Source organism: Polistes canadensis, unplaced genomic scaffold, assembly GCF_001313835.1.
Source record: "Polistes canadensis isolate GaletaPanama2010 unplaced genomic scaffold, ASM131383v1 scaffold_5, whole genome shotgun sequence".
Classification (NCBI taxonomy): Eukaryota; Metazoa; Arthropoda; class Insecta; order Hymenoptera; family Vespidae; genus Polistes; species Polistes canadensis.
This window is the reverse complement of record NW_014569552.1, coordinates 1,150,269-1,169,935: the sequence shown is the minus strand read 5'-3', so window position 1 is coordinate 1,169,935 and position 19,667 is coordinate 1,150,269. Positions and strand designations below refer to the sequence as shown.

Below are 19,667 nucleotides of genomic sequence, written 5' to 3'. Positions count from 1 at the left end.
GCACCATCCTCTTCGAAATCAAACAATAAACTGACTAGTTTGTCCTCTATGAAAGTACTTTTATTGAATGTTGTTTATACGACTTTCCGTAAAAGGAAATTCTATTTATTTCGAATATTATTCTCGTTATACACATGCGTAACGTTCGGAAAGTCATATAAACAATATTTAATAAAAGAAATTTCATAGAGGACAATGACCCAGTTCAACGGTGGATTTCGAAGAGGACGGTGCACCAAACATATACTCCGTGCTTTTAAACAACGATATACAGTTTTTTCGATTAATTAACAATCAATTAATTTAAATCAAACATCTAATATATTTTACTAATATCTTCTATTATTTATACAATGGTAAGTTTCTTTTAACGTTTTTAGCCAGTGATGATTTTGAGTTAAAAATTTTCATCCATTAAAGTATCAGATCGTAATTGTTTAATATTCAAAGTATATGTAATTTTAAAACAAATGTACTTCTTTTGAATTGAATTTACTTCTTTTGAATTTACTAGTAATTATTTCATATAAAGTATCAATAATAGTGTGTGAAAGCATTAAGAAAAAATATACTTTTCTTAATAAAAATTTGCCGAGCGAATATATAAATTAGCATAAATAATTATTGATATTTAACAGAACATAAACGATATATACTAAATATATATATATAGTATTTATATGTTTACTTGCATATGTTAAACGTTCAATCTGAAACAAACAACTTTCTTCGGTTCGTCACCTTTCTCACGGCAACCCACGCATGCTTTCGAAAGAGTTCCCATGCTATAAGATCAATGGGTAATTCGAACATTTTGATAACTAGCCTAAAATTTCGTCATTATTTTTACAATACCGATAGAAAATCTTTACGTTCGAATAAATAATTATTTACAACTCTCTCACGTGTGGTTTATAACTGTGTCCCCAGTACAGAGACATACTGGGTGTGTACAACTCTAACTGGAAACTTTCGATGAAATTCAAGGCAATCTTCCACCAGCGTGTTTTTTTTTCTTTATGCTTATGAATCACCGATCGATAAGAAAATTCTCAAGATGTAAATAAGTCTGTAGATGTCGTTTAGAGTACGCGTTGTTTAATATTTATTCCTATACATATAAGTTGATTGGTTGCAATTATTATCTAGAAGAAAGAAAGACAAATTTTCCCATAAAAAGCTCGCAAATTCGATGCTGCAGAAAGAGAAAGAAAGTAATGCCAATGGAATAAAGTGAGTCCTCTTGGGAAAAAGAGAAAGGGGATGACACGGGTACCGTTAAGAAAACATCCCCAAGAGAGAAAAGAAGAGAAGATAAGAGAAGAGGACGTTGCCTCTCTTTGATTCATTGCTTCCTGTACCAACGGCGCGCAAACCGATCGTATTTTTGTCCGCGCAAGATCTCGCGCGTGTTTCTTCCTCGTTTCTCTCTCTTCCACTTTCTCAACCCCCGTATCTCGTTTTTCTCTTCTATCCCACAACGGCTCCCTCCCCGCCCTCCTACCATTCTCCCTCTCTTTTTTTCTCTTCCTTTTTTATCTTTTTCTTTTTTTTTTTCTTTTTCTCATTTCCAAGTTTCTTTCCCTCCGAGCAAACCGGTGGCACGCGAGCACGTGAAAAACAAGGCGGACGCGTGCGAGAAAAAGAGAGAGAGAGAGAGAGAGAGTGAGAGAGGGGGAATGAGAGAGGGAGAGAGAGAAGGAAAGAGATCCGGTGAGATCACGCGGATTTAATCAGCGCTATTATGACCTAGTTGCGCTCCGACGTCGCATAAATCTTTGCGCTACATAAATCCTCGAGTCGCATTCGCTTGCCGCGAATTCTCGTACAAGACGAGGGCGGTAAGGATTTATTAATTGTTTCTTACACGAAAGGGAAGAGAAGGAGGCGGAGAAAGGGAAGGAGGCGGAGAAAGGGAAGGAGGAGGAGGGAGGAGCAAACTTTCTTTTTTCCATCCGATAAGTCGTGATTTTTTAACGCTGAATTTAAAACTCCGTCGTGGTTCTTGTTCTTTGTTAAAATCAGGAAGGATTTTCTCGAGGCAAAAGTTAAATCGAGTTGTCTATACTCCTGGTAAGTAAATAACTACTTTACTACTTGTTCACGCGTTTGTCTTAACAGATGGCGTTCAAATTTCATATATTACTCAATTCATTATTTTAATTTTGTTTTTGTTTTTGATTAGAAGATAATTTATGTTGCATCGTTTTATGTAATCGATTATTGATTATTCATTCTGATACTTTTGTCTTATTTCCATTTAAAATAATTAATCTCAATTAATTAATTTAATTAAATTTATATTTGTATCGTAGTCTTTTATTAATACGCGAACTAATTGAATAAATTCGATTCATTAAATTTTTCCATTTAATTATTCTCTAAATAAAATATAAATTAATTAGCCCGATATTGATTTTTAAATTAGAAATACCAAAGTTTGAACAACGCGATTAACGAGATAAGTATGTTTTTTTCTTCTTCTTTTGCGATACATTAACACTAATTCCAAGATTTATTTTACGTATTACTCGTAGTAGAGATATCTAGTCGATTATTTCTCACGCTGATGCAAAAATGCGTTTGATCAAGTTTTAAGGATTATAATGATTCCCATTAACATTATTATCCTTCATCCATTATCATTCATCATCCTATCTCGCAAACGAAAAACAATCAAAAAGGTAGTTTATTTATCCGTCCATCACTGTCTTTTTTCTCTCCCCCTCTTATTCTCCCTCCTTATTTCTCTAAAGATGAAACAACGATTACGAGAGGGATAGAAACGAACGTTTGGCGTTGTGAAAAGCAGTGGTGCGTAAAACGTAACCGCCTCCTTTATCGTGGCTGGTCAGTTGCAGCCATCATCTCTCCTTGTCCGTTGTGCATCTATCGAAGGCCGTTCTAGGCCGTTCGGTAGCGGCCATTAGGCAATGCATGGTTGCTTGTTTGCTTCTTGCACCGGTTGCCTTACTTGCACTTACCCATACCCAGTTAAACTAACATAAGATTCTTTCTCGTCCTTGCGAACATTAGAAATCGAACGATTCGCCGTAGAAAAAAAAGAAATGAAAAAACAATTGCGAAAATTAGAGCGTGTATATCGATAGATATTTATTTAAACAAATTATTCCTTCTTCTTCTTATTATTTTTCTTTTTCTTTTACTTGTTATAAGATGAGACACCAGTCAAGATTAAAATAATTGTTGTTCCTCCCATCTAATTTGCATTGCCGTGAAAAAGCAACGCTCGCGACGTGCGTGCCATTTTTTTTTTTTCCACCCGTCGTCCGTTGAATAAAAAAGTAAAAATAAGTAAGAGAGAAAAAGATAATAATAATAATAATAATAATAATAAAAAGAAGAAGAAGAAAAAGAAGAGAGGAACAAGGTATACGCCGAGGGTTCTCGAACGGGCGCGTTATTGCGACACAAATTTCGAGAGGATGTTTATTCGCGCGGCACGCTTCGGATAATTTAATGTAAACGTTTTGGAATTACGCATCGCCTTAGCGCAAAATCTCTTGGTGCGGTGGACTTTGTTTTGTAAGAGGAGAGAGAGGATTACTTTCGTAGTAGAAAGATAAAAGAAAAGAGAGAGAGAGAGAGAGAGAGAGCAAGTTAACGAGCAAACCAAGTTTCACGGACACCGAAATTGAAGCTGAAGCTAAAACCAAAGCTGAAGCTGAAGCTGAAGCTGAAGCTGACGACGATGCTGCCGTCGCGAGAAGGAAAACTCGAAAATTTATTAACTTGTAAGGTACGTTCTTGCGTTCCCTGGCAAGAGCCACCCAGAACTCAATAAAATGTTACTTTCGTTACTTTCTCGTGGTCTCTCTTTCTCCTTCCCGTTTCGTTAGCTCGTTCAGATCGTTCGTTCGTTTCTTCGGTCGTTTGGTCGGTCTGTCGGTCGGTCTGTCTGTCGGTCGGTCGGTGGGTCGACTGGTCGTTTATTTTTTCGCAACGCGATAAAACTTCTCGTCGCGTGTTTTTCTCCCTCACCTCTTTCGGGTTCTCAAAGCCGATACGCAAGCACAAGTTGAGGTGTAGAAATATATAGGAGGTACCTGTACTCGACGATCCTTCTCCTCGTGCCCAGCGGCTACTACGACGAGGTGGTAGTACACCCATTGGAAAAAGTCGTACCAGGTCTTCCTTTAGAATCGTTCGATTTTAACGACGCTTTTTCCTGACCCATACCAAATAACGGAGTCATCCTTAAAACTTTTAACTAGTTTCGAATAACAGAGGAGACGGTTTTTTCTTGTTTTTTTTTCTTCTTTTCAACTTTACAAGGAACCATTATATATTCTATATATATATATTCTATTCGCGCATATAAAACATACGCCGTTGTATGTTACAAACTTTTTAGTCATATTTCCTAACGTTAAGTATTATACTAACAATTAGAATCTATGGTGATAAATTATATAAGAGAACCATAGAACTTGGTAATAACTAGGAGAGTCGGTAAGAAGGTCAGTGGTAGGTCGAAGAAGTTATTATTTTCGATTAGTTAAGTTAAGAGAAAAAGAAAGAGAGAGAGAGACAAGACACAAGACAACTAATGATGATAATGGCGTCTGTTTTTCGCGAGAGATATTCTCTCTATTTCTTTCTAGGTGGACTCGGCGACTGCCGGTGGAAACTATGATCAACTATAAAGGCCATCTGTTCGCTTTTAGAGTCGCCTTTATACCGTGTGGTGACGTCACTCGTACAGGAGATAAACCGAGATGGACGCCCACTCGGATATCTCGCGCGTTGTGCCACCTTATTCCATCTTCTATCTGTTTCTTTCTTCCTTTCTTTCTTTCTTTCTTTCTTTCTTCTTTCCTTCCTTTTTCCCTCTCCGCAACTCATACACGCACTTTGTTTTCTACACATTCTCAAGAGTTACCGAGCAAGCATAACGCATTGACGGACGAGCGTGTTATATACGACGCGACTTTAACGATTCTTCGCTTTAATCGCTAGGATTTCGAGTTAAGTTGCTTCACGGGCACCCTAGAAATGTGCTTTTGGCATGATTATTACTACGATTCGAGAACGGAGACCGCTGTCATTCGTAAATCATTTTCACTCGACTTGTCTTTCAAATATTTTCTTTTTTTCTTTTTCTTTCCTTTCCTTTTCTTTTCTTTTCACCCCTCGTACGACTTTTTTCTTTTATTTTCTAACAATCAATCTGATAAATTTTCTTCCATCTCTCTTTTTTTCTTTTTCTCGTAAAACGTGAGAAACAAATAAAATGTCGATATTGGTTTATTAATAGAATTGCAACATTTTGTTTTTTTTTTATTTCAAACTCCACAGTTACAATGTTTCAAAAAATACGCTACTATAGAAATACCTGCGAACAAAATGAACGATAATTTTTTCAGTCTGATAAAACAACTTTTGAGACAATTGATAATTTATTTAGTTTGGTAAATTAATTCTTAGAATACTTCATTTCAAGACACGTATTTTTAATTACAATGTTGAAAAAGTATGCCATTACAGAAAATAACTGTAAAAGAAACGATCGATAATTTGTTCAGTCTGATAAAATAACTTTAGAGACACCTCATTTCAAGACACGAATCTTCAGTTTCAACTTATACAAAAAGTATATCGCTATAGAAAACAATTGCAAAAGAAACTAATTGATAATTTCTTCAGTTCGATAAAACAAGTTTACAATACAACTTAGTTCGAGACACAAATTTTCAGTTGTAACTTTTAAAAAGTATATAGTTATAGAAAAAAATACCTGCAAAAAAAAAACTAATTGACAATTCGTTCAGTTTGATTAAAATAACTTTTAAAAGACACTCTATTTGATAGATAAATTTTAATATCGAATAATTTCAATGGAAAATCATTATCGATAGGGTTTGAAAAAAGAGATACAGTGGAGGGGCGGGGTGGGAGAAAAAGAAATATTCATAGGTAACATTTAGTATCGAAGAATTGAAATGGAAAATCACATCATCGATAGGGTTTGAAAAGAGAGATACAATGGAGGGAGAGAGAAAGAAAGGTAACTTTGAAGAGGCCCTATTTCATAGGTAACATTTAATATCGAATAAATTAAATGAAAAATCATAATCGATAGGGTTTGAAAAAAGAGAAAGAGAGAGAAAGATGAAGATTAATGTAAGAAAAAGGATGATGACTGTTCGGAAGCGCCTCGTAGCGTGAAAGTATGGAACAATTTGGGAAGAGAGAGTTATATTGGGTAGGTGCCAGGCGTCCCGACGCTTTCCGAGAGGGTGGACCGAATTCAACCGAAGACAGCGTCCCGGCGTCGAGCGTCCCGTCAGTGCGCGTGTGACATGGCTGCGAGGCGCTACGGCGACCTAGACGCCCTCAACCTCGCGATGTGAACGCACCCGCCCGTAACCGTTATCGAACGATTGGCAATAACTGTTTTCTTTGGCGAAGCCCTTTCTTTTATTCTTTTCGTTATTTTCCTTGCCTCGAGATCCTCATCCAATCGATATTTTTATTTTAATCTGAACATTTCTCTCTCCACCGTTACCACATTTATTACCTTTATTTCTTTAATCATCGATCATTCTTTCTTTCTTTCTCCGCACGTATTATTTCTTTTCTATCTTATCCTCTTTTTGTCCTCTCTCTTTCTTTCTCTCTCCGACATCATCATATTTATTCGACGAGAATTATTATTATTATCTCCTGTTTATTGTATCATATATGATATTATTGAAGTTTCGAACTTATCCGATTTAAAAAGACCGATCGTCGTTTTTGACTACGATCGACGACGACCACGCGACGCCACGGGATACTTCCTCTTTCTTTCTCTTTTTTTCTCTCTCTCTCTATTTTTTTTTATCTTCTTTTCTCTAATTTTTTGTTTTTATTTTTAAATATTAATTAAAATATATATATGAGGATATAGGACGATTAAATTCATTGGCCGTTATTCGCGTGAGATTCACGAACGAAACTTCCTCGACCGGTGAACTAAGATTATCCCCAACCTTTTGTACTGTACAAAAAGTTGACAAATAAGAAGAAGAAGAAGAAGAAGAAGAAGAAGGAAAAGTAGAAGACAACGAAGAAGAATACGAAAAAGAAGATTATTTGCAAAGTACGAGTGACATTTTAATTTAGTAAGAGGGATAATAGTTGATTGTTCTATCTTTGAATGTAATCGTAATACAATTATTTGATATTATTACAAAACTCATACTCTACTGATTATGATTTCTTCGATCGAAAAGTGTTCAAATAAAACTCTTTGAATTATGGCGTTGAAAACGAGGATATCGAACGATTCATGAATCCCCATGTACGGAGTGTTCAAGAGAAATAGATACGAAACTCGTTCTCCGATCGTTTTTCGAGAGACGATCTCAAGTTTATCCTGTTGCAAGAGACCAATGAAGACAATTCGTTGAAAGAAAATGTAACGGACGATGCGAGGACGTTCTCGCGATGCCAGGATGATCGGCGAGTTGATGAGAACTTGATTTTCTTATAAAATAAGAAGAATAACTCCGAACGAATCACGACGTTATCATTCCCAGAGTACAGAGAAGACTGCATTCCCTAATCAAACAAGAAAATAAAAAACTATTAAAGAAATATATAAAACAAGGACAATGAAAAAAGAACAATCCGCGAAGAGAGAGTGCGTAAGTGTCAGAGAGAGGGAGGGAGAAAGAGAAAGAGAGAGAGAGATAGAGTGTGTGTGTGACACAGCTTGGATGAATTTATTGTAAATACAATTTCGCGTAACGAGGACCATTAGGATATTTTCATTATTTATTTATAAGGATTATCGCAAAGATATTATTTTTCCAAGCGACCAGCAGCAGTACCACCTCTTTCTCGTTTTCTTTGAATTTTTCTCAAAGAACAATAAAAAAAAAAAAAAGAAAGAAGAATAAAAACAACAACAACAACAACAACAACAACAACAACAACTGTATGCGCGTTGCACTGTTAACTGTGTGCACTGTTTATTTGTGTCGAGGTCGCAGTGTGTAAAACGATGACAAATCTAACGAACGCAATACTTTTTCAATGTGACGTAAAAGAGCGATAGTGTCGGACCTATTAAATACTTAGAAACTTACATTATAGTCTATCGTTTCGTATGAGGTAGGAAAAAAAAATAAGAATTAAATAAACTTGAACGTAAAAAAACTAATGTGTGCAATCGAACGGGATTTGAAAAAAAGGAAGACATTTTGTTCTCGTATTGATCTAGCGTGAGAGAAAGAATATAGTAGAAGTAGAAGTAGAAGTAAAAGTAAAAGTAAAAGTAAAAGTCAAAGTAGAAAGGAAAAGTAGAAGAAGAAAGAGGAGGAAGAGGGGTTTAGGAGGGGGAGGAGGAAGAAGAAGAAGAAGAAGAAGAAGAAGAAGAAGAAGAAGAAGAAGAAGAAGAAGAAAAATAAGAAGGAAGAGTGTTATTGCAAGAGAGAATCGAAACCGAGTGCGAGCCACGTGGGTGCATCGTCGGGGTTGTGCTGAAGGTGTGTGCTGAATGTGTGGTGCGCTCGCGCGCGAAGTGCAGAAAACGACGATGGAATATCGGTGAGGTCACGAGGTCACCGCAGAATGCCTGAGCCGAGGGCGAAGCGCTGTAAACACTGTGACGGTACGCCGTGTGCATCTTCGTCGTCTTCTTCCTCCTGCACTTTCGCCGATTCTGACCGCGCCGTTTCTGAAACGTGCCTCTTTATTGTGTGTGTATGAGCGTGCGTGTGCATTATTTGTGCAAGACTTTTCAACGTGCTTTATACTAACACGATTAACTAGCAACATTGAACGATGAATAATAAAGATAATGGTTTTTCTTCTTTTTTTTTTGTTTTTTGTTTTCTTTTTATTCGATTGCTGTGGCTTGTCTTAATTAACATTCTCCATCCTCGTCGTCTCATTAAAAATTACGTATTTTCAGATCTTCGATTCCTTCATTAAATTTCACATTCCTCGTATCGTAGATAAGTTGCGTTATCGCGTGAACGAGAGAGAGAGAGAGAGAGAGAGAGATAGAGAGAGAGTAAAAATTAGAGACCCTTATCCTATGAAGTCTTAAGAGTGTTTGTTTTTTTATTTCTTTTTTTTTTTCTCCCCCATGCGAGAAAATGGTAAAGGACGCAGAACACACTCTCTCTCTTTCTTTCTCTCTTCCTCTTTATCTTTATTTTTCTCTCTCGACTGTTTTATTTGTATCCTAGGTGCGCTTTTATCTACGGTGTGTTTCGACCTACATATCCAAATCGGCTCCCACGAGTTTCATCATCCGCATCTGATTTTACTCTCGAGGAGAAATTTTCGCGGATGAAAAGTCGGTTCTTAATTAGGCCCAGAGGGGAGGCCATTTTATCTCTGGGTCATTTATTCCGTCCTATAGACACTTGGACCCAGCTTGAGGCAAACAAGCAAGCTAGCAAGCAAGCAAGCAAAGCGAATACGCGAAGCACATTCCGATCGGATGGCAACCACGTCGTCCAACTACGTGTACATACACTCTCTCTCTCTCTCTCTCTTTCCATCTATTTATCTATCTATCTATCTATCTATCTCTCTCTTTCTTTCTCTTACTCTCTTTCACCCCGTCTTTCTTCGCTATTTATCTCTCCACCGTAGTGGCCGCGCCAGTATTTTTATCCACGGTTATTCACCCCCTTATCTGCGAATAGAGTGGCTCCTTATCCACCCAGTCCACTCAAGTAATAGTATTCTTCTTATTCTTCTTCTCCTTCTTCTCCTTCTCCTTCTTATTCTTTTTCTTTTTCTTCCTTTTCTTTTCATCTTTTTTTTTTGTTCTTCTTTAACCGTCCTTTTCTCCTGGCAGCCGGTTTCGTGAATGAAGCCATACTTTTATACGCGCTATATCGTTCCCGACGATCTTCCCCTTCTCCTCTTCCTTCTTCTTCTTCTTCTTCTTTTTCTTTTTCTTCTCTCTCTCTTTCTCTTGGTTTCTCTCTTTTTCTTTTGATGGTCAGGAAAGGAATTCGGAAGAAGGAAGAAATTCGTAGATCCTAACCCCTTTAATAAATATGATCTTTTTAAAAGTCCTTCGTTTTATCGTCTATCACGTAATAGTTAACAAACTCGAACTCGTTCTTCCTTAGAATTTATGTTCCTATAGTTAGACACACCATCGACTCAACAGCAACGGTAAAAATCCATTAAAAACACCGACCCCTTCTTCCTTCTTTCTTCTTCTTCTTCTTCTTCTTCTTCTTCTTCTCGTTAGTCCGGTCTCTTCTTTTGCTTTTTACTTTTTTTTTTTTTTTTTCTGCTTCGTCTCTCTTCCTCTTGCGCGAGCAAACCTTTTAATCTATTTTCAGATCTTCGCTTGGATACTTTATCGTTATATGAGTAAATTCTGCCCAAAAGATTATGATGTAGAGAGGGATCGAATGGAAATATGTGTAATATCGATGATCGGTGTTGCTCGATATACATATTTCAACAAGTGAACGATGATGTATGAAAGGGCCAACAACCGGATGATTACAAGGAATTCGTTCAGGTCGTTAAACAAAATCTGCCATTTGAAATAACTTTCTTCATCAATCAGTAATCCCAGTTCATTCTTCTCCATTTCTTTACTTTTTTTTTTCATATCTTTTATTTTCATTTTTATTATCGCGAAAGAAACATACTGTCACGGGTTAATTGAACGATTATTCGAAGATCTCAAAGGTCGACGCATACTTCGATATAACCATTTTGAAATATTTTTCATCCTTATCGATGGAATATTATTTTTATTATAATTAAAAACGATCGCATTACGATTAGCAAGCATTCGGATAAGATCGGTTATGTTAAATGAACGTGTGTGTCTAACTTCTTGCTTGAATTTTTCCCATGAACATTTATCATGGCTCGATTAATTAGTCATGGACCATTACCGTATACCGTTTCTTGAACTTTCGATAGGCCTCTTTTAGATCCGGTGATTCGGAATGATCGATAATCTTCGAGCAATCATTTCGGAAGCTCAGAAGACCCTACTTATTTTACCTTTATCGATCTTCCTTAGCTTCTTTTTCTTTTCATTTTGTTTTCTCTCGTTCTCTCCTATAAAATAAACGAGTATTACGTAAGTAAGTTTTGTTGAATTTATCTTTCTTTCTTTTTCTTCTTTTTTTTTTTTTTGTGTTTGCTTGTTCTTCCCCACTCTCTCTCTCTCTCTCTTTTTTTGCGACACCTACCAAGGTCGCTGTCAAGACGAAATCTACGAAAAGAAGAAGAGAGAAATAAAAAAGATAAAATATAATAAAAATAAAAATAAAAAAAAATAAAAATAAAATAGAATAGACGCGAACAATGAGCGGCGAATTGAGATATAATAGAAAAGGTGAATTTATATATCCGAAATTTTCGGTGACAACCATCGTTCCTCCTCGCGAGAGAAACAATTTATCAACCCTCTCCGTTATTCGATCGGGACGTTCTTCTGAACGACTTTGTAACATCGAATAACAAAAATATAAGAAAAAAAAAAAATGAAAAAAAAAGAAAAAGAAAAAGAAAAAGAAAAAGAAAAGAAGAGAAAAAATAATACGAGAAGACAGGAGAGAGAAGTAAAGAATGAAAATAACGTGTGTCTAAGAACACATCTTGAAACTATCTCGAATCGTTTAGATATTTTTCGCCACGGTATTATTTTCGTTAGGATCGATGATATTGTCCTTCGAACTAAAACACGAGAATAGGAATAAGATATTTCGGTTGTTGGAATTGTTTGTAGCAGGTGCGCGCGCTTGGGAAGATATTACTATTATTATTATTATTGTTCTTATTATTATTATTATTATTATTATTATTATTATTATTACGCCACAAATATTTTTCGTTTTCGAACTTTGCAAAGTAATAGTAATAGTAATAGTAATAGTGGTAGTTAACGAAGGGTATGGGACGGTGCGTCTCGGACATTAGGTTTACGCATCATCCATAATGGAATAGTGTATTTATACTACTCATCCTCCTCCTCCTCATCTTCCGAAAAAGAAATAGAATAAGATAGAAGCAAAGCCAAGGCGGAATGAGAAAGATACGTGCAAGACCGAGTCTCTAGAGACGATTCTTTATATTTTTAGGATTTTTAGGAGCCATTTTCTATTTGGTTTACGTTCTTACCGTCGTTAGATTCGTTAGAAGAATGAATACCTAGCCGATGAGAGAGCCATACTAAAATAAACTTAGCTTACGTTAGATTACTTTATAATCGGTCATGAGTCCTCAAGGATTATTCATCGTTTTGTCATACTAGCTTTAGGTGTTATTATCCTCGTATTTGTTATCGTTTTTAAGAAGACATCGAGAACGTATACTAGTTACTTCAAAATTTGTTTTTTGGATTAGTATTATCATCGTACGTTGTCTAGTAGTTCGTTGATTGGATTCGTAACTTGTCGATCTGATCGTAGTCGACGACAACGACGACGATGATGATGACGACGTCGTTGGTATAAAAGTGATTCGTGGGTAAGCGAATGGCTCGTAAACACGGAAACCAACAGCTGCCGATGGAAAACATAGGCTAAATTTAATCGCGATCTTGCTCGACTCGTCCCTGTAAAAGTACTTAAGCGTTCGTTGTGTTGGCATTATTTAACAATTACTTACAACAACTTACGCGTTTGTAAACGTGTTACTCGAGTTTTTCTACTTCTCCTCATATACATTTCTATTTTTTTTTCTTCTATTATTTTCTTTTCCTCTCTTATCTCAATCGTTATTTAACGTTACAGAGATATACGAACGTAACGATAAAAAGGAATAGATGAGAAATACGAGAGAGAGAGAGAGAGAGAGAAAAAAAAAAGAGAGAAGAAAAATATGTTAGAAATTATCTCGTTTAAGTTTCTTTTTACGAATTCAAGGCAACCCTTCTAACAGCAAGGATATATCTATCTTCCTACTTACCGTAAAAACTATTAAAGAATGTTACATATAAATATTATGAGAAAAAAAGACGTAGATACTTTCCAAACATATCTATCTATCTATCTATCTAATTATTCCTATCTATCTTTTTCTCTTACGACTATTACTACGATTACGCAATTACGTAAATTGTGAGTTAAATGTCTAAGATTCATATAGATTTTTTTCTACACGATATTCTACAATTACAATATCAGCAAAAGCTAATATTTCATTCTCCTCCTCCTCCTCCCCTTCCTCCTCCTCCTCCTCTTCTGTTTCTTCTTCCTTTTTCACGATGAATTTCAATTACGATCCTGATGACATTTAACGATCCTCTATAGACGAATCGATGATTCAATTTACAATCAACATTCGAACCAATTGATTTTCTTCGAGAGGAGAACGAACGAGGACGTATGATTTGATCATATCAAAAAAATCAAATTCGTTCGTATCTTTACAGCCGTCGAATTTGATGGTCTCTCTCTCTCTCTCTCTCTCTCTCTCTTTCAATCTCTCATTCTCGAAGAGCATAGGAGAATTTGGCAGCCGGCGTTTCTGGCCGGCGTTCGATTATTTATCGGCACGGTATGCGCATTGCGTGGGCGGCCATTTTCCCCTTCCGTCTCCGTTCCGTTTTTTGGCCAGTCTCCAAACGGCGACACTCTTACACCTACGAATTTCTCTCTCTCTCTCTCTTCCTTTCTTTCTTTCTCCTTATCTTTCTTTCTCTTTCTCTTTCTCTTTCTCTCTTAAGATTCATCCTGATCGCGTCGCGACGTCGTGTACTTACGTGCCTTCTCATGCGTGTATACGTGTATTATGTGTGACTCTTACGGCACAGAACGCAAACGAAATTTACGTCTCTTATACTTGTTACGTCTTCTCGATTACGTGTCACCTACCTTCTCCTCGTATATCCTCCAATTTAACCTTTTTTTTTTCTTTTAATTTCTTTTATCTCACTCGAATAAATGTTGTCTCATCATCGAATTCGAATCTCCGACGATTTTCTTTATAATATGTGTCGTTAAGATAAGACATTTAATGATATTTATTCTATATCTTATTGCTATTCTGTACAATCGAAACGAATATAATTATTTGTTCTTTTTTTTTTTTTTTTTTTTAAAGATATTTTTACTTAATAAAGTATCCAGCAAGGTTTGAGTTAATAAGATAGTGGTACGTATTATTGGTTAATGAAGATACGTGTACGAGGAATATGCACACGCGTTGTTCATGTGTCCCTGGTATAGTTTTCANTTCTTTATAATATGTGTCGTTAAGATAAGACATTTAATGATATTTATTCTATATCTTATTGCTATTCTGTACAATCGAAACGAATATAATTATTTTTTTTTTTTTTTTTTTTTTTTTTTTAAATGACAATTTCACGTAATAACGCAAGCAGCAAGGATCGCGTTAATAAGATAGTGGTACGTATTATTGGTTAATGAAGATACGTGTACGAGGAATATGCACACGCGTTGTTCATGTGTCCCTGGTATAGTTTTCATCCATAGAAGATAAGACAAGAGAAGAGGAAATGAGCCAACACCGGTTAACTAGAGGAAGAAAAAGCAACGAATAGAAACAGAGCGAAAGAGAATGCTCTATTTTCGTCAGCGCGATTAGACTTATTTATGGGTGGTGTAGAAAGAAAAAGAAAAAGAAAGAAAGAGTAAGAGAAAAAACATCGAGCAATCTTTTGAAGAACTCGGTCGTACGTTTCCGTTTTCGAAAATTAAGGCGTCGACATTTCAATCTAAACTAAAATCGTACGAACACACCTGATTACCATTTCAAATTTTTTCTCAATCTTTTTTATCGATTTGTTGTCGTTGTTGTTGTTTTGTCGTTTTCTTTGTTGGCTGAAATATAACATGAAATATTCGTTTTAATGAGACACGTACGAGACAGATAATTTCCCCGTGATGATATTACATTTATTCGCAAATTGATAATATTTCAGTTAAAAATACGAAAAGATATCGGGCAATCTCGGTTTGCGATCTCGAAAATTTGCCGACGTAAGTATATCATCCTCCGGGTATATCGTAGCTCATATTCGCGTATTATATCTGACTAATAACCGTCATATGCCAGATCGAAAGCGATCTCGTTCGGTACGAGGTAATCATCTCGTCTCCTTTTGACCCGAAATAAATCTCAAAACGCGGACAAATTTAACTCGTTACGAAGGATTCGTATTCGAGAAAGCGGTACGTACGACGATTACCTTTGCCGACTTAAATCCCAGAGATTCTCAATCCCCTGTAATTCTTCTCTCTTTATTCCTTTCTCCCCTAACCCTCTTCCCATCAAATATTTTCCTATCATTCATTATTATTTTCTTCTACTCTCTCTCTCTTTTTTTTCCCAATCCTTACCTTTCCTCCCTCCCCCATACATTTTCTGTTACTTTTCATTCTTTATTTCTTCTAACCCCTCGCACAAAGTCGTTTCCTTCTCTCTTAATCTTTCTTTTCTTTTTCTTTTTTTTTTTGTTTTCACATCTCGAACAATATAGCAAGGCGCAAGCGCGATTTCTTGTTGCTCTTGGCAAGACTTACGCATGGTTTACGCGCTAACAGCTGTGCTCGCACGCACTTTGCTCGCGCAAAACATCGCTAATGGACCGACAACCCTAACCGAGTCCGCATCGCGTACGCATAAATATAGTGGGGACCTGGGACCTCTTTTACTCTATCTCTTCTTTCTCTTACTCTTACTCTCCTCGCCTCACATGGAATTTATTATACGAGTTTTCTACAAGCGGAAGGTACGTTTGCTTCCTTCTCCTTCTCCTCCTCCTCCCCGTGTCTCCTCCTCCTTCTTCTTATTCTTCTTCTACTTTTTTTCTAACTTCTAACAAGGATTCGATTCCTTCGTATAGAAATATTGTAGATTTGTTTTTCGTGCTATATTCCGATATATTTTCCAGAATTAATTCGAAAAAATCGTACGCGGTATATCGTTAATATCACCCATCTCGCGTTCATCTCGTCAAAGTTTCCGACGGAATTTTAATTAATCTCCAATTTATTCCGTCAATCGCATTCCGAAGTTTGTCGTGTCGTAAAATAAAAGGGGACCGGAACCGGGCGCGCGTGTTGTTGTCTTCTTGGTTACTGCTTGCCCGTATTCCGTTCGCGTTCCGTGCTTCTCGCCCGCTGTTTCTCTCTGTTCCAGGAGGTTGATCGTAAAGCACCGTTTTTTATGACAACCTTTGCTTCGCGTTTGTTTAATATACGAGCACGATATTTCGGCTGGGTTGCATGAAACGAGCCGGGTCGTGTCTTATCATCGCGCGATGTTGCCAAAAGATTCCGCAAGTATTTTGCATTTATTTCTAGTTTTCTTTTTCTTTTTCTTTTTCTTTTTTCTTGAATAAGAGAGAAGAATTCAAGAGAGAGCGAAAAACTATAACCAAATAAATCATTTTAAAAAAGGTTATAAATTAAAAAGAAAAATAATGATGTTTCCCTAATCGCGTGCAAATTGTTTATTCGTTCTTGTTACCAGTTTTTTTTTTGTATTACAAATAAACGTTAATTCATCATCTAATTTCATTCTTTCCGGATTTTCTAATTTTTTCTTTTAACGATATATATCTCCTATCGAGTTTGTTTTTTTTTGCAGATCTTTGGAATCATACCTGGTTAATATTATTACTTATTTTTCATATTAAATACAGTAAACAAATATTTACCTCTCAATCTTATAATCGATGAACATTTACTTTGTAATTGCATAGTAATCCATAGAATTAATGTAAAACTGTGTTTCGAGTTAATTCAAAGACACAACACTTTTTCTTGTTTTGGCAGGATGAAAAATGGAAAAACTCTGACGCAGATATTTTCATATCAAAAATGTGTCTTTTTCAGCAACATTGTAATCGCGTTATACGAAGACAATGGCACAGTTTTGAATTCACGTTATACTCATATTCATCCTGCGTTTCAGTCATAAATTTCCTTTATTTTTTTAAAGTTAGCCAAAATTGACTGTTTACCATTTGTACCCTAGCCCACAACCCCGAAAATTTAAAATACGTTTACGTATATACGTTTATTGATTTTCAACTTTATGACCTTTTCTTTTAATCATCGATTTTCAATCGGCGTCAATATGCGGCTTGCTTGATATAAAAAACGGCCCACGAAAGAAAAAGGTTGAGTACAACCCTGTTTATAGGAGATCTTACTGTATACTTACATTATTAATTTATAAATATACTAATTAACCGATGTATTTGAAATCCAGAATATATTATAGATAAAAATTAAAAATTACGTCAGACTATGTAAATTTTTTGTATCTTAGGTTATATCGAAGATTTAAAAATCGGATAAAATTTTTCTCACGAAATATATATACATATATATATATATATATATATATACATATTCCGATGTAGCATTGATCCTGACCGCGTGTTTTCAAGGCTTAATGAACGAGCGAAGAACTGAATCATCGAAGTTATCGTCGGTGGCCGCGACTCGTCGGCTTTGCCCCCGTTTCCTCGTCCGCGAATATAATCTTCATCCTCGAAGAAGAGCACGGATTTTACGTTGTACGTATGAGCGTTGCGTGTATATGTTCTCAAGATGTACCGAAGTTAAACATTCCGCGGAGCATTCACCCTGGCATTGCTGTAAAAATAAACGCTTCGACAAACGATGTACAGCCGTTCCGTCTTCGACTTGGGTATCTCAGATTCATTTACGATATATCATTGAATTTGCTTTATCTTTTACTCCCGTGTTCATTTCTAACTAAGATCCAATGTCCATTCGGGTTATTCAAATTTTATTTCGCGAGAGAAAAAGAATAATTTCTAATAATAATAATAATAATAGACGATGTATGTTTTTCAATTTGAATACGCAACTTAAATGAAAATCCCTTTTGAAAACGTTAAGATTCTTAAAGTCCAACTAGGATTATCTTCAAGTTCTTCTCAAGATTCTCTTGTTAATTCGACCCGAAACCTGTTTATAGTCTTTCGACCTTAACAATATCATTCGAAACGTCTCGAATACCCATGCCAAACAATTCCCGATCGTAAAACTGATTTAAAGATACAGCGTAAACGACAGCTCGATGATGTAAATTCTCAGGGCTCGTTTAACTTAACCGAGCCTAAGATTAGACGTGTCCGACCTATCGCAAATCGACTAAGTTTGACCGTTACAAGGACGGTAAACGCGTTAAAAAAAGAAGTTAATCGAGAGATCGCTAGAACTCTCGTTAAAAAATCCTATCGGTCATTGGAAGGAGAGAAACGTGAGAGAAAGAACAAAAATGAAAAAAGTATTCGGTTGTTTTCTACGGACGTCGTTAAACGCGAAACGTAGGAATAATAAGATTCGTTTTAACATTTACGATGAACATTTGCAACGAACATCCTACGCGATTAAATCGTACAGCTTTAAACTTCTTAGTTTTAAAAGGAGAAGGATGAGAAAGGAAGGTAAGAAAGGAAGGAAGGAAGAAAGGATATGGCAAAATGTGCCAAGTGAGTCAGTAAGCTCGATGTTCCACGAAATTAGATCGTGCACGGATTACGCCCAACAACCAACCGCCTATTCGCTTTGTGGAATCGCAATGTTAACGTTGATTCCTCTATTCTGTCCTTCTTCTCTTATCCCCCTCGCTCATCAACCCATTTACAGAATCTTTCAACGCTATCGAAATATCCATTTTATTCACGCTAAAGTAGAAATTTGCATTTTCCTTTGTATTTTCCAGTTTGGAGATAAAAAAAAAGGAAAGAAAATAAAAACGAAAATAATAATAATAATAACAATAATAAAAATAAAAAACCCCCCTTCTTTCCCCCCCCCAAAAAAAAGAAATCTATACTACAATCTTTCTAAATCGGATTTGATATTCCACGCATCTTGGAAATCTTGGAAGGAGCGTTATTTATGAGACGACCGAATGGTAGGTCTCAAAGTGTGCAGGAGTTAACGCTTGGCAGAGATTAGGCTCCGCCATGGAAACAACGAAGTACGAGATGAAAAACGATTATCCGACGAGATATGACGACGCCTGGCATGGACTTGGCTACTGGTCTAGGAAGCGAACTACGATGTACCTCGACTGTTGTTATCCTTAATTAGTTCAACTTGTGGTACAGGGAGAAATAGAGATAGAGTAAGAGAATGAGAGAGAGAGAGAGAGAAAGAAAGAAAGAAAAAAGAGAGAGAGAGGAGAGAGTAGTCCAACCTCTTTAACTTTGTTGCTTCTGTCAACCGTTTCTGTCTTTTGCTTCGCAGACTATCTTCTTCTTCTTCTTCTTCTTCTTCTCCTCTTCTGTTTCTTCTTCTTTCTCTTCTTCGCCTCTCCACCCTCATCTTCGTCGTCGTCGTCGTCTCACCGGATGACCTGGATAGAACCCAAGCGAAATACCATCTTCGTTGCTTCCTTTTTAGCCAGTCGTTTTGGAGAAACGGTCATCGAGTTGCTCCAGTTTGCGTGCCTGTCTAGCTCTTAGAGAAATAAAGATAAAAAAAAAAAGATAATGTAAGAAGGGTAAAAGAGCAAAATGATTGCATTCTAACTTAGGCCAACTCCAAACGTACGTCGTCTTAAACTTACGTTGAATCATAGTTAAGAGAGAAATTAACTCTGGATATCGTTCTGTGTAACTACTACTCTTCCTAGGGATCCTGTTTGCTCTCACAGATATATTTTCGGAGCATTGTGTTTACTCCGGTTCTAACGAGTATCCG

General features: G+C 36.3%; 1 protein-coding gene across 2 annotated transcripts in view; it reads left to right on the top strand.

The window, feature by feature from the left end:
• The first annotated feature begins 8,353 nt into the window (after positions 1 to 8,353).
• The window catches only part of LOC106788304 (MKL/myocardin-like protein 1), a 177,813-nt gene continuing 166,499 nt past the window's right edge, over positions 8,354 to 19,667 (top strand). For both annotated transcript variants that reach the window (XM_014751466.1, XM_014751457.1), the window contains exon 1: positions 8,354 to 8,620. In XM_014751466.1, coding sequence (XP_014606952.1) covers positions 8,581 to 8,620 — 40 coding nt within the window. In that variant the 5' untranslated portion in view covers positions 8,354 to 8,580. The remainder of the gene's footprint in view (positions 8,621 to 19,667) is intronic.